The sequence below is a fragment of the Piliocolobus tephrosceles genome, chromosome 10 (assembly GCF_002776525.5).
Source record: "Piliocolobus tephrosceles isolate RC106 chromosome 10, ASM277652v3, whole genome shotgun sequence".
Taxonomy (NCBI): Eukaryota; Metazoa; Chordata; class Mammalia; order Primates; family Cercopithecidae; genus Piliocolobus; species Piliocolobus tephrosceles.
The window spans coordinates 59,976,681-59,989,525 of NC_045443.1; the positions used below are offsets into that span (position 1 = coordinate 59,976,681).

The 12,845-nt window shown below is 43.9% G+C and overlaps 1 protein-coding gene across 1 annotated transcript in view; it reads right to left on the reverse strand.

The window, feature by feature from the left end:
- The window catches only part of PPM1H (protein phosphatase, Mg2+/Mn2+ dependent 1H), a 288,477-nt gene that overhangs the window by 83,414 nt on the left and 192,218 nt on the right, over positions 1–12,845 (reverse strand). Inside the window, exon 5 of the mRNA XM_023225107.1 lies at positions 10,370–10,454. Coding sequence (XP_023080875.1) covers positions 10,370–10,454 — 85 coding nt within the window. The remainder of the gene's footprint in view (positions 1–10,369; positions 10,455–12,845) is intronic.

Sequence of the window (12,845 nt, forward strand, 5' to 3'; positions counted from 1 at the left end):
GTGACGCAAGTTAGTCATATAAGCCATTGGGTATATGAGAATACCGGCTACACCTAAATGTGTTCATCATTTTTATTTTTTTATTTTTGTTTTTTGAGACAGAGTCTTGCTCTGTTGCCCAGGCTAGAGTGCAGTGGTGTGATCTCAGCTCACTGCAACCTCCGCCTCCCGGGTTCAAGCAATTCTCCTGCCTCAGCCTCCTGAGTAGCTGGGATTACAGGTGCACACCACCATGTCCGGCTGATTTTTGTATTTTTAGTAGAGACAGGATTTTGCCATGTTGACCAGGCTGGTCTCGATCTCCTGGTCTTAGGTGATCCGCCTGCCTCAGCCTCCCCAAGTGCTGGGATTAGAGGCATGAGCCACCATGCCTGGCCATGTGTTCATCATTATTAAAATCTTAGCTACACTCCAGTACCTAGCATAGCACCCAACATAGTAAAGGTGCTAAATAAGTATTGCTAGAAGAATGAATGCAAAACATTCTGACCTGCTCTACACAATCACAACTTAGTGATTATTTAAACTATAAAATAACACAGCCTTCAGTCTTTTGAAAAACTTAAAACTGAGGCCCATATTGTATAAAAACCATCTTGGACTCATGTAGTTTAGATTTAGTTAACTTCTTATAAATTGATAGATGTCTTCCCATAAAAACACATGTGCATGGCTGCATGTGGTGTTTAAAACTCCGTGATGTTATTTTACAAATCCTAAGAGTATCTAAATAATAATGGTATGTCTCTTCTTTACTTAATAAGTCTGCAGATGAGAAACCTATAAATTAGCAGTTGATATTAAAATGCAATTATTATTATTATTATTATTATTATTATTTGAGATGGATTCTTACTCTGCTGCCCAGGCTGGAGTGCAGTGATGCAATCCTGGCTCACTGCAACGTCAGCCTCCTGGATTCAAGTGATTCTCTCACCTCAGCCTCCTGAGTAGCTGGGACTACAGGCATGTGCCACCATGCCTGGCTAATTTTGGTATTTTTAGTAAAGATGGGGTTTCACCATGTTGGCCCGGCTGGTCTTAACTTCCTGACCTCAGGTGATCCACCCGCCTTGGTCTCCCAAAGTGCTGGGATTACAGGCATGAGCCACCATGCCCAACCTTAAAATGCAATTTAAAGTGTACCAGCCCACCCTGCGATAAAAAAGAAAAAAAGGATCTCTTCTTGTACCTCCATTTTAATCCTAAATTTTGAGGTTTTCCTTCAAGGAAACACAACAGAATGCTACTAAATGAGGGGAGAGGGTGGAGGTATACCCCAAATTCATGTGTGTGCCACAAATATCACCTGGGGGAGAAAGCTTGATAACCTCTGCCCTAGCAAGACCAAAGGCAGGTAACCAAGACTCTTAGGGACTCCAAAGAGCACAGGTTTGTTAAAAAGAGAATAGGACATATCCTCGTCGCTTAGTGATCTGAGCAGCTAAAAAAAGGAAACTTACAAACGTGGTTATATCTGGCCAGGAACAAGGACACCTCTCAGGAAAGGATGCTGGAATAACCGACTGTGTCAGGGCAGGACACCAGAGTTGGAATAGGGGAATTGGATGTCTTTTTATGGCCACTCTCCTCTCTAGCCCTGAGCAGAAACTGGTTTCTAAGGAAGAGAAGGGAGATGAGTTTGCACTGTGGAAAAATACAACAACTCCATCCCAAAGAAAGTCTCTGAGTACCTGACGGATAGAGGCATAACAGGAGGGAACAAGCCTGAAGGAAAGTCACCTTCCAGAACCTTCCAGTAAGCTTCTCACTAGGGAAGATGGAGGCCAGAAGTCTAGAGTAGGTGAGCAACCTGAACCCAAGGCTGTCTCACTCTAGAGCACATGGCCCTCAGCTCCACCTTCCTGGGCTCAAGGAGAGTTTTGAGCACCTCAGTAGGGCAAGGAGAAAAGAGTAGCTGGAAGCAGAGAACTCAGACCCCAGGGAGGGAAACTAGACCTGGTTATGGGAGGAGTCTAAGGTGACCAGGGCTCCAGCAGAGGGCTGAGCACCAGCCTTCCAGTGGACACAAAGATGGGGCTTTGAGATTACTCCAAATTGCATGCTAGGGAATACAAAATGCTTCCTCATTTTCTTCCTCCTTTTGATCATTTTTTTTTTTCCTGTTGCTTTGTGGTCAGCTGGCCAGTGAGTAGTGTCAGTCAAGGAGACTGTCCCAGGGCTTTGGGTATCCAGACAAAGGAATTCATGCAACTAACATTTCAGTCCTTACATATGCTAAGTATCAGGGGCTAAGGGTTTGGGGCTCAAAGAACACAAAAAGAGGCCCCTCTGCTCAGAGCTTACACACACCAGTGAGGGAGGCTGAGGACAGCTTACAGGCAGAAATGCAACCATTCGCAGGGACTAAGGAACAGAGTGGGTCACATACTGAAGAGGATCAGAGAGAATCTGCAAAAGAGCTTAAGAGTTGGTCATCAGGCAAGAGCTCTGGGGGCAAGTGTGGCCACAGCAAAGGCAGGGAAGTGGGAGACAGCACGGCACTTGAAGGTACTCCTAGGAGAGGAGAGTAGGGCAGAGAGGAGGCAGGAGTGCAGACATCGGCACCAAAGATGGCCCCTCCTGCAAAGGGTAATGTGCAGTTAAAGAAAGGATACATAGAGTTAAACAAAGCGAAACGACTGAAACTTTGCAGTGAATTATATGTGGTAAAGTGCTCTTCTCATATGCATACAAGCTGATGAAGTTTCACAAATTGAACACACCTGTGTAGCTGGCCTCCAGATCAAGAAACAGAACATTACCAGCACCCTGGGACCAGCGCCCCATCATCAGGACCCCATCCAATCACTGCCACTGCCCCAAAGGGGCACTATTCCGACTTCAAGACTGGCCCTGTCTGTTTCTGTGCTTCATCTGAAATCCTACAGAATGCCCTCTTTGCTGGGTATTAAGTCTGCGAAATTCATCCACGTTGTGTGTACTTGCAACTTGCTCATTCTCCGTGCTGTTCGTTAATTCCATCCTGTGACTATTTCATTATTTATTTACCCATTCTAGTCTCCAAGGGCATTCAGATAGTTTCCCATTTAAGCTATTACAAACAGTGCTGCTATGCACGTTCTGGTCTTTCGGCGAACATTCGTACACATTTCTGTTAGGTACACACTTAGGAGTAACAATGCTGGACCACAGCACTTTCAACTTTAGGGAGACTGCCAAACGCTTTTTCAAAGGAGTTGTTCCAATTTCCACCCCATCAGCAGAATGTGGAAAATAAGAATATTCATGTGTTAAATAAGATAAATGAGATGGCAGATTCCATGATAGAAAATCGTTCGTAAAGTTCTCTAAAAACTAGAATCCTCTACCTAACACTTACACATTAATTAATTTTTTAAATGTTCAGACTTCACAGCATTTGAGAGAAAGTAATCGAAATGAGAATTTTCCGTATATAATACAAATCTTTTTTTTTTAATTGAGTAATCTCTCCTTTTTCTTGCCCTTGGGGGGTGGGGGGGAATCTCATCAGATTATATGAGAAGAGGATTGGAAGCCTTGCATTCAAGATGATTTATCAAGATAGAAAGTCTAAGGTCAAGAATGAAATGAAATGAATAATGTCAGCCAAGCCACTGGTGATCACTAACGGTCACGCTAACAGTCAAATGAAACAGCTTTTCCAGAGCCAAGGCTGGCTGCCTGATTTATAGTGCAGGAACAGAATAGTTTGGTTTGGGTTAAAAAAAAATGAAGAAAAAATGTGAAATGGCTGAGATCCAAATACATATAGGTTGGATTCTTTCATAAAGAACTCTGGGTCTTAATTTGTTGTCAAAAATCTCAAAGTAACAAGAATCGAGCTTGTATGTATAAACTATTACACAACTGAATATGAATAAAATTCTGCCTGGTTTATGAAGATTTTAAGAGAAGTTCACATTTAAATTTCTACATGATCCAGGGAACCTACTGTAAATAGAAAAAAATGCCACAATAGCTTTTAGTTTGCCATTTTATAATGAGAAAATTTGAACCTCATATGCCATTTTACTAAAGGGGGTTAAATGAGGAAGGAGGTGGGACTGGAGTGGATTTTTTAAATGACTCAGACATTCTCCTAAGGAGCAAAGCAGAGAGATGGTGAAACTGTCTCTTTTTGAATAAAGCCAGGCTTGCCGGGTTTAGCCACCTGCTCTCAAGGTTAGGTGGGATGACAAGGTGGTGCCCCTGCCATTTTGACCCACCAGCACACTTGAACCTCCCCAGTTATAGCCTCCTGTCTTCAGAGCAGGTTCAGGCTTAAGGAATACTTCTCTGGAGATAATTCTTGAGCAGGAAAAATCCCAGAGAGCCAAGCAGCACCAGGGAAACAGCAGACAAACAGAACCCGGCTCGGCGTTGAGAGCTGGGGGTAGTTCCAAGGACATCGCAAGAAATCACCTCAGATAATGTTGCACTTGTGTTCATCAAATGTGTACTTGAAACCCATGTTCATCTCTTCTATACATTGCCCTTGATGAAAAACAGCTGCAAACTTGGATTATTCTGCAAGGACAGAAGGACGTTATTTGAAGATATGATGACACCGGCACATCTTAATGTAATCAAATCAGCGTTTATAAATATGTCTCGGCAGAATGGAGGGAAAACGATCATTCTCACACCTCAGGGCTATGGAGGTCTCCCGAGGGAAATCCATTTCTGGCTGTGACCTGAAGCAAAGGTAGGGTGATTTCCTTGAGGTCACAGCATCAGAGCAGTACAATCTGTTGTGAAATGTCCATCAACCAGACCCTCTTCCCTCCTATCAGAGCCTTGACTCTACCAAAACATTCTGTCCAGCTCGGTGAAGCCCCTTAAATATTTTATTTTAACCACCCTGGAAACATTAAAAACAAAACTCAGCAACAGAAGAGCAAGGGTTAGTCACGACTGAGGATCATCAGCTCTCCCTGGCACTGGGGCAGGAGTGCCCGTCCCTTGAACTCCTCACCACACACCTGCCACATTCCGTGTGAACACGTCAAACCCTCCAGCCTGCTCAATTAATCACCCTGCCTGGGAATCTATGAAACAAAGTTCACATTACCCAGAGAGCCGCATGAAGGGCCCTCTGAGGTCAGAATGCAAGACCAAACAAAATTAACGTGCCTGCCACATCCATCATCTTGTAATCTGCTTCCAGTTCTATAATCCCTGAATGTCCAGACTGTGCATACCAAGAGCACTGAACATTCCTCTTCGATGTGGATCAAGATGCTTCATGTAGAAAGGACTCTGATCACCTTCTCCACTAGCAAGAAAAGCATTAACCATTTCTACAAGTCAAACAGACCCGGACTGCAGACATCTGCTCAATGCAAGTGGCTAGGGACTCGGAAGTTTTAATGACTCTATCACAGATGTTTCTTCATATACCCTAAAAATAAAATTTGATTTGGCCTAAGAAGAAGGAATACACTGTTTATTTTTCAGTGACTACTAACTGATGAGGCCCCGTAAAGAAGATGATACAACTATCATTGTACTGAACTATTTTGTAATCAGTCAAGGGAATGAATGTTTAAAATAATGAATCAGTAGGATTACATGCATTTAAAGTTATAACACAGTATATTGTATTTTATATTACCATGCAATTACTTTTCATTTTAATTTCTGAGCATGCTATGAGTACCTAAAAGGAAGTATTGCTACTCATTCCATTCAGGAAGAAAGGAGATTCAGATTCATAGTGTGAGGGGAAGCTAGAGGTCACATGACTCATGACTGGGCTGGGCTAGGAGAAATCCACATCACATTCCTATTTTCCTCTCAAAGTTGATACTATTTTCTCCACCCCTCTCCCCACCAAGGTATAGTCTTGCTCTGTTGCCCAGGCTGGAGTTGCAGCGGCACGATCTCGGCTTACTGCAACCTCCGCCTCCTGGGTTCAAGCAATTCTCCTGCCTCAGCCTCTTGAGTAGCAGGGATTACAGGTGCATGCCACCACACCCAGCTAAATTGTTTTGGTATTTTTAGTAGAGATGGGGTTTCACCATGTTGGCCAGGCTGGTCTCGAACTCCTGATGACCTTGTGATCTGCCCACCTTGGCCTCTCAAAGTGCTAGGATTACAGGCGTGAGCCACTGTGCCTGGCCAATACTATTTTCAAGATTTTACACTGTTAATCTCTAATTCCCTCAAATATTTTACCATAAAGATTTCACCATTAGATTATTTTATGCTATGAGTATTCTAACTCAGAGTATTTTATGTTCTGATCATTTAAACTCCTGATGTCTGAGGAGAAATGTTTTTAGTTATAAACTGGAGCAACCCATTTGATTTAGGAGTAAGGATTAAAAAGGATATGGACAGCGTTCTCACCTTTTACAGATTCAGACATTAGATTCGGTTCTGTGAATTAATAGTGTCCACACTGAGTGTTCAAGAGCGACACCAAATTATGCATTAATCTTAGCAACGTTAGAAATGGCTCTTAAATAAAAACGAGAAAAAAATTATCCTGGTTTGCAGGCCAGGGGGATTTTTGCTACAGACTGAATGTATCTCCCCAAAACTCACATGTTGAAGCCAGATCCCCAGTGTGATGGCATTTAGAGGTGGGGCCTTTGGAAAGTGATTAGGTCATAAGGGTAGAGCCCTCATAAATGGGATTAGTGCCCTTATAAAACAGGCTCCAAGGCTGGGCATGGTGGCTCATGCCTGTAATCCCAGCACTTCGGGAGGCTGAGGCGGGCAGATCAGGAGGTCAGGAGATGGAGACCATCCTGGCTAACATGGTGAAACCCTGTCTCTACTAAAAATACAAAAATTAGCCGGGTGTGGTGGTGGGCACCTGTAGTCCCAGCTTCTTGGGAGGCTGAGGCAGGAGAATGGCGTAAACCCAGGAGGCAGAGGTTGCAGTGAGCTGAGATCGTGCCACTGCACTCCAGCCTGGGCGACAGAGCAAGACTCCATCTCAAAAACAAAACAAAACAAAACAAAACAAAACAAAAAAAAGGGGCTCCAGGGAGCATTCTTGTCCCTTCTGCCACGTGAAGTTTTTTTTTTTGTTTTTTTGTTTTAAAAAAAAAGATGGTCATCTACAAACCAGGAAGTAGAGCCCTCACCAGACCTTGACTCTACCAGCACCTTGATGTTAGACTTCTCAGCCTCCAAATCTGTGAGAAATTAATTCTGTTGTTTGTCAACTACCCAGTTTATGGTATTTTGCTACAGCAGCCCAAACAGATGAAGACAGGTTTGTAGTGGTAAGACTTTAATTCCTCAGACAATAGCTCAATGAGTAGTACTGTGTGTCACAAAACAGTACGGCCTGGATTAGTCCTTACACAGCCTTCTGAAGTTTTCTATCCCATTACTGATGAAGAAATAGGGAGTCATTGAAGTTCCCTGTGGAAATTACATACACTTACGTGACAAAGCTGAGATCTGAAGCCACATGCATCTTATTTCAGCCATCCTGAAATATACTGCTGACATTTGGGAATCTGAAAATGTCAGCATTCCTATACTTCCCCCAACCAAGTTAACCTCCCAGGTCCATTCTTGTAACATGAAAAGATGAAATCATTTTAAAACAGAAAGTGCAAAAAGTTAACTTATTATTCATTGCCTCTCATAGGAAAACAGCAACCTGAATAGGGAATGGGTTTCAGTAAAGAGCAGGAGGTGGGCTGTGCATGGTGGCTGACGCTTATAACCCCCAGCAATTTGGGAGGCTGAGGTGAGAGGACTGCTCGAGCCCAGGAGTTTAAGACCAGCCCTGGCAACATGGTGAGACCCCCATCTCTACAAAAGAAAAGAATAATTAGCCAGGCATGGTGGCACAACTGTAGTCCTAGCTAAACAGAGGCTGAGGTATGAGGATTGCTTGGGCCTAGAACGTTGAGGCCACAGTAAGCCACGGTTGTGCTACTACAATCTAGATTGGACGACAGAGTGAGACCCTGTCTCAAAATAAAAAACAAAAACACAATGGGAGGTGATGAAGATAGGGTATAACAGAGGCAAGGGAGTCAAAGACTTCATACCCTGCTGTGAAATGTTTGGGCGGAGGGCAGAAGAGAAAGGACTGTTTGGTAATAATCTAGAAGGCAATATGAATATTGTTTTTAATCTTTTTTTTTTTTTAAAGAGACAAGGTCTCACTCTGTCATCCTGGCTGCCCCAGGAGTGCAGTGGTGCAGTCTCGGTTCACTGCAACCTCTGCCTCCTGGGCTCAAGAGATCCTCCCACTTCAGCCTCCTGAGTAGCTGGGACTACAGACACACACCACCATGCCTGGCTAATTTTTTTTTTTGGATTTGTTTTGTAGAGACAGCATTTTGCCATGTTGCTCAGACTGGTCTTGAACTCCTGGTCTCAAGCGATACTCCCACTTTAGCCTTCCAAAGTGCTACAGGCGTGAGCCACTGTGCTCAGCCTGTTTTTAATCTTTCATTCAGTAAACAGATACTGATTCCATATCTCCTCTGTGCCAGGGTCTGTGTTGAATACTGGCAATATGAGGTGACTAAGGTAAGTGGCCTGCCCTCCAGAACTCAGTCTGAAGAGAGGGAGAGACCTGAACAAGCAACACCATACACTGAGAGCCACACTACAGGGATGTGCATGCTGTGGTACAAGCACTGGGGACTGACTCCTTAGGAGGATTAGGGGACACTTTGCAGAAGAAGTGACATTTGTGCTGGGGTCTCAAAGAATGAAAAGGAGTTTTCCTGACAGAAAAGAAAGACAAGGCCATCCAGGCAGACCATACTTCCAAAGGCATGGGCGTGAGAGATCAGAGAAATCATGATATGTCCTGGAAATAGAAGGTAGTTCTCTGTGGCTAGAGCATGGGATGCCTGGTGGCAGTGGTGGTGGTAGCAAGATTGAGATAGGACCGGAGATGTGGGCAGGGGCCAGGATTTCAGGATGGCCAAGAAGGGCAGTCTGCATCCTGTAAATTGTGGGGACCCAAAGGCTTTTAGACAAGGGAGTGACAAGTGCATAATAAGGTCACTTGGATAGCCTTGTGGAATAGAGTGGACAAAGTCAGACAGGTGGCAGAGAGGCCAGCTGTAATTAATTCTACTTGGAGGGACCCTTGCAGCTCAAAGGCCCTTGGTGACCCTATCATCCAGCTCTCCACTTCATAAGTGATAAACCGAGGTCAGGAAAGGTTAAGAAACTTGCGCAAAACTATCCAGCTGGTAACGGGCCAGAATGAAGATCTGTTGGCTGCAGTGGGGTCCCTTCCACTGGCCTAGACTACCAAAGAAAATGATGAGGTCTGAAGCCTGGATTCCCTAGTGGTGGTTGCAAGTTTATCAGCTTAAGACACCACCACAAAGGTTAGAAAGCAACAGTAGGTGAAAGACTGAAGTACTGTTTCTACAATCATTTTGGATTCCTGCTACCTTATACACCAAATAAGTAGTTAAAGCGACACAGTTCATAGAATAAAACGAACAAAAACACAGACATGGAATGGAGGGAAAGTGCAGAGTTACTTTCTAAATCAACCAAATTAATTAAATCCTGACCACACATACTGAAATGCAGGGATGCGAACAAAGTCCTTTTTGAGTAGCCTGGATCAATTCTTTCCTAAGAGCAGATGGGCACTATTTTAGCTGTGTTGTCTACAAAGAAATCCAGTTGGCAAGAAAATATTTCATCCACAGAACTATGATTCACAGGGTTAATCCCTAGAGGTATCTGCCCCAAAGTCACCTGGGATGATTACCAGAGTCACTTTAAACCGAGATTCTAAGCCTAATACCCTTGCCCCTGGAATTTGAAGACAAGGAAGTGAGTCTATTCTGTTTCCCAGAAAACTGAGTCCGCTCATAATTTCACTCCAAAGAGAATAATCTACATAGAGAACTTACTTTCAGGATAGAAACAGATTTTCTGACACCTGCACCTTTCCCAAAGGGCCTGTAAGACTTCATACCTGAGCATGAAGTAGTGGCGTGTCTGCAGAGACCTTAGAGCTGCCATGTCGGCAGATTCTTCCTCACGACGGGAATCAGACCAAGTTCCTTGTTTGAGTTAAAGTGCGTAGCAGGCCATGGAAGAAGGTATCTGTGTTTTTCAAAACTGCATCTCACATTGTACATAAGAAGCCATTAAAAAAAAAAAAAAAAAAAAACCAGAGCACACCATGTTTTCAACTGGTCACAGATGGGAGAAAATCAGCCACAATAATAAATTCATGGAGGTGGAGTGTGTCGTCACACACGAAGCCAGGATGTGTGATCCAGAAGGTGTGTGGGGGGGAGTTAATACCATATGTCATTTGAATGCGGTGAGCCTGCTCCCATGTCAGTAGCAACGTGTTCCTCCAGAACAGCTCCGATGCCATCCCTGATGCCACTGCCCTCTGCCAAGCCTAGATGACTCTTACCAGGTACTGAAGTCGCTGGCGCTCTGTCTCGGGGGTAAATTCTGAAGACATGGGGATAATTTCTCCGTTTCTGACGATTATGGCCCTGAAATGGTGAAAATGCATTGTCAGTAGCCAATCTCACAAATGCTCCGATTCTGTCACAACCATTGCTTGGTTCAGATCACACATGAAATGCCAAGAGATGTTTCTGTTCTCCCACTTGCATGGCAGGGTTCACCGTTCCCAGCTCTGGATCCCTCACCACATGAGAGGCATCTCTCTTTTAAGTGCATTGCATTCTAGTCAGCTTATGTTTACATTTTCTGCTAGTTGGAAGTGTGCCTCAATGCTGCAGCACCAAGCATACTTCTTTGCACATAACAAATGCTCAGTGAATAAATGGATGGATGGATGAATGAATGAATGAATGAATGATGCAACAGAGTCCTGCTCTAGCCCAGGGTTATCCAATAGCACCTTCTGTGACCATGTTTTTGTCTGTGCAGTCCAATATGGCAGGCACTAGCCACATGTGGGTACTAAGCACTTAAATTGTGGTTAGTGCAGGCAAGGAACTGAATTTTTCATTTTATTGAAGTTTAATGAATGTAGCTTTAAGTTTAAGCAGTGACACATGGCTAGTGTTGAATGTATTTGACAGTGAAGCTCCAGATCCCTGTTACTCCTGTGGGCCAGCAGCATTGGCTTCACCTGGGAGCTTGTGAGAAATGCAGAATCTCAGGTTCCACCCAACTTACTGTATCAGAATCTGCATTGTAATAAGATCCCCTGGTGATTCATAAGCACATCAAAATCTGAGAATGTGTGGCCTAAACTGTTGAGTTTCTAGGGTGATATCCTGGGTCCAGGAAAAACAAACAAACAAAAAAACCAAAAAAAAAAAAAAAAAACCCACTCATCTCAAGGCTCAGGAAACTCATACACTCCAAAAAAATGTATCTAAGAGCTATTGCCCAGTCAAGGACTTTTGAGGGAACAGCATTCCCCGAAGCAGATGTCTACAGGAGAGGCTGCAGGATCGATAACCATGAGCAACCTTTCCTGGGCTTATTCCCAGCGGCGCCTCCTGTTCTCAGACCTACTGATTCCAAAGTGGTTCCTGACAGCCACTTTTCAGCTATCGATCGGTTGTGGCAGAATGTTGTCATTTCTACAACAAATGGAAGTGGCTTGGGGAATTGCATTCTATATGAACCCAACTGCTCCCAGGCATCAGGGAGCTAGAGACCTGAGACCTGACATGCTTCTCAGTGAGGAGCCACCAACATGGGAAATGCCTTCGATCAGCTCAGATCTGAGTGGATGCCTCCTTCATTCTAGGGAGGCTGCATTATTTGTGCCAAGAGGCCTCTGGGCATCCCTCCCTCCCAATGCAGAGGCAGTCCCTGACTTGGAAACAATCCCTATAAATGGCTGCAGCTGTCATGACCCCACCCCCAACCCCTCACCACCTGTGCCCTAGTTGCTGCTGTCATAGAAACAGGAAAGGGTAGGGGGTACGTCCAGGAAGGGAAGGAATGATGACAAAAATCTTAAGGGCTTTAGAGAACTTATGACTCTAGGCAAAAATAAATAAATAAATAAATAAATAAATAAATAAATAAATAAATAAATAAAACAGTGGAAGCTGTGAGAAAATGGAAAAGTTTAGGGGAACTGACTGTTAGAAGATGAGGCCTCTTCGAATACTCCTTATCACTTTTATTATGCTGTCTGAAATATGACAAGTTAAAGATCCCTTCTTATAAAAAGGAGCCACTTGGAAAATGCAATCACTATTACCCCACCCCCACTAAGGTGTTATCCACCATTCACAAATCAGCGTGAATTAATTCCAATGGTCTTTGTTCTAATTACCAGGTGAGTATGACTATAATAAGGGAGTAGGAGTTTTGACAGGATGGAGAAACACAGGAGAATTTGAAAGGGGGCGGGGTCAGGAAATTCTAGGTTTGGGCCTAATCTTACAGGATCTAGAGGGCCCCTGAGAATCCGGGGAGCTGGAGTGAAAGTTATTATGTGATAAATTCCAAAGGTAATCTCCTCTTTCAAGATTTTGCCTAAAGCTACTCTTAACTTTTTCCTCTTTTTCTGCACCGCCCCTGAATTGCAGTTGAATTCCCAGGCGTGGACTAGGAAGAGCCGGCATGCCCAATCAGGCCATGAAAGCAGCTCCTCTAGGAACTGAGTGTCAGGAGCTCAGGGGCCTGGTGACTCCAAAGACTTAGGTCATGCCTGTCACAGAGCAGGGGCCCACTGAATGTTTGTTGACTAAAAGAGCAGATGAAAGAACTTAGAAGAAACTGTTCCTTGAATTTGAGGCAGGAAGAGAAAAGAACTAAAAGGCAGCAGATGTTCATTTAACAAAGTCACATGGGGTGATTTTACAGAGGAAAGAGGAGCCTTCAGCAAGACATTCACTGCTCCTCAGCCATCTTTTCCTCTTCTCTTCCCGACCAGAGTTTGTCTGTCA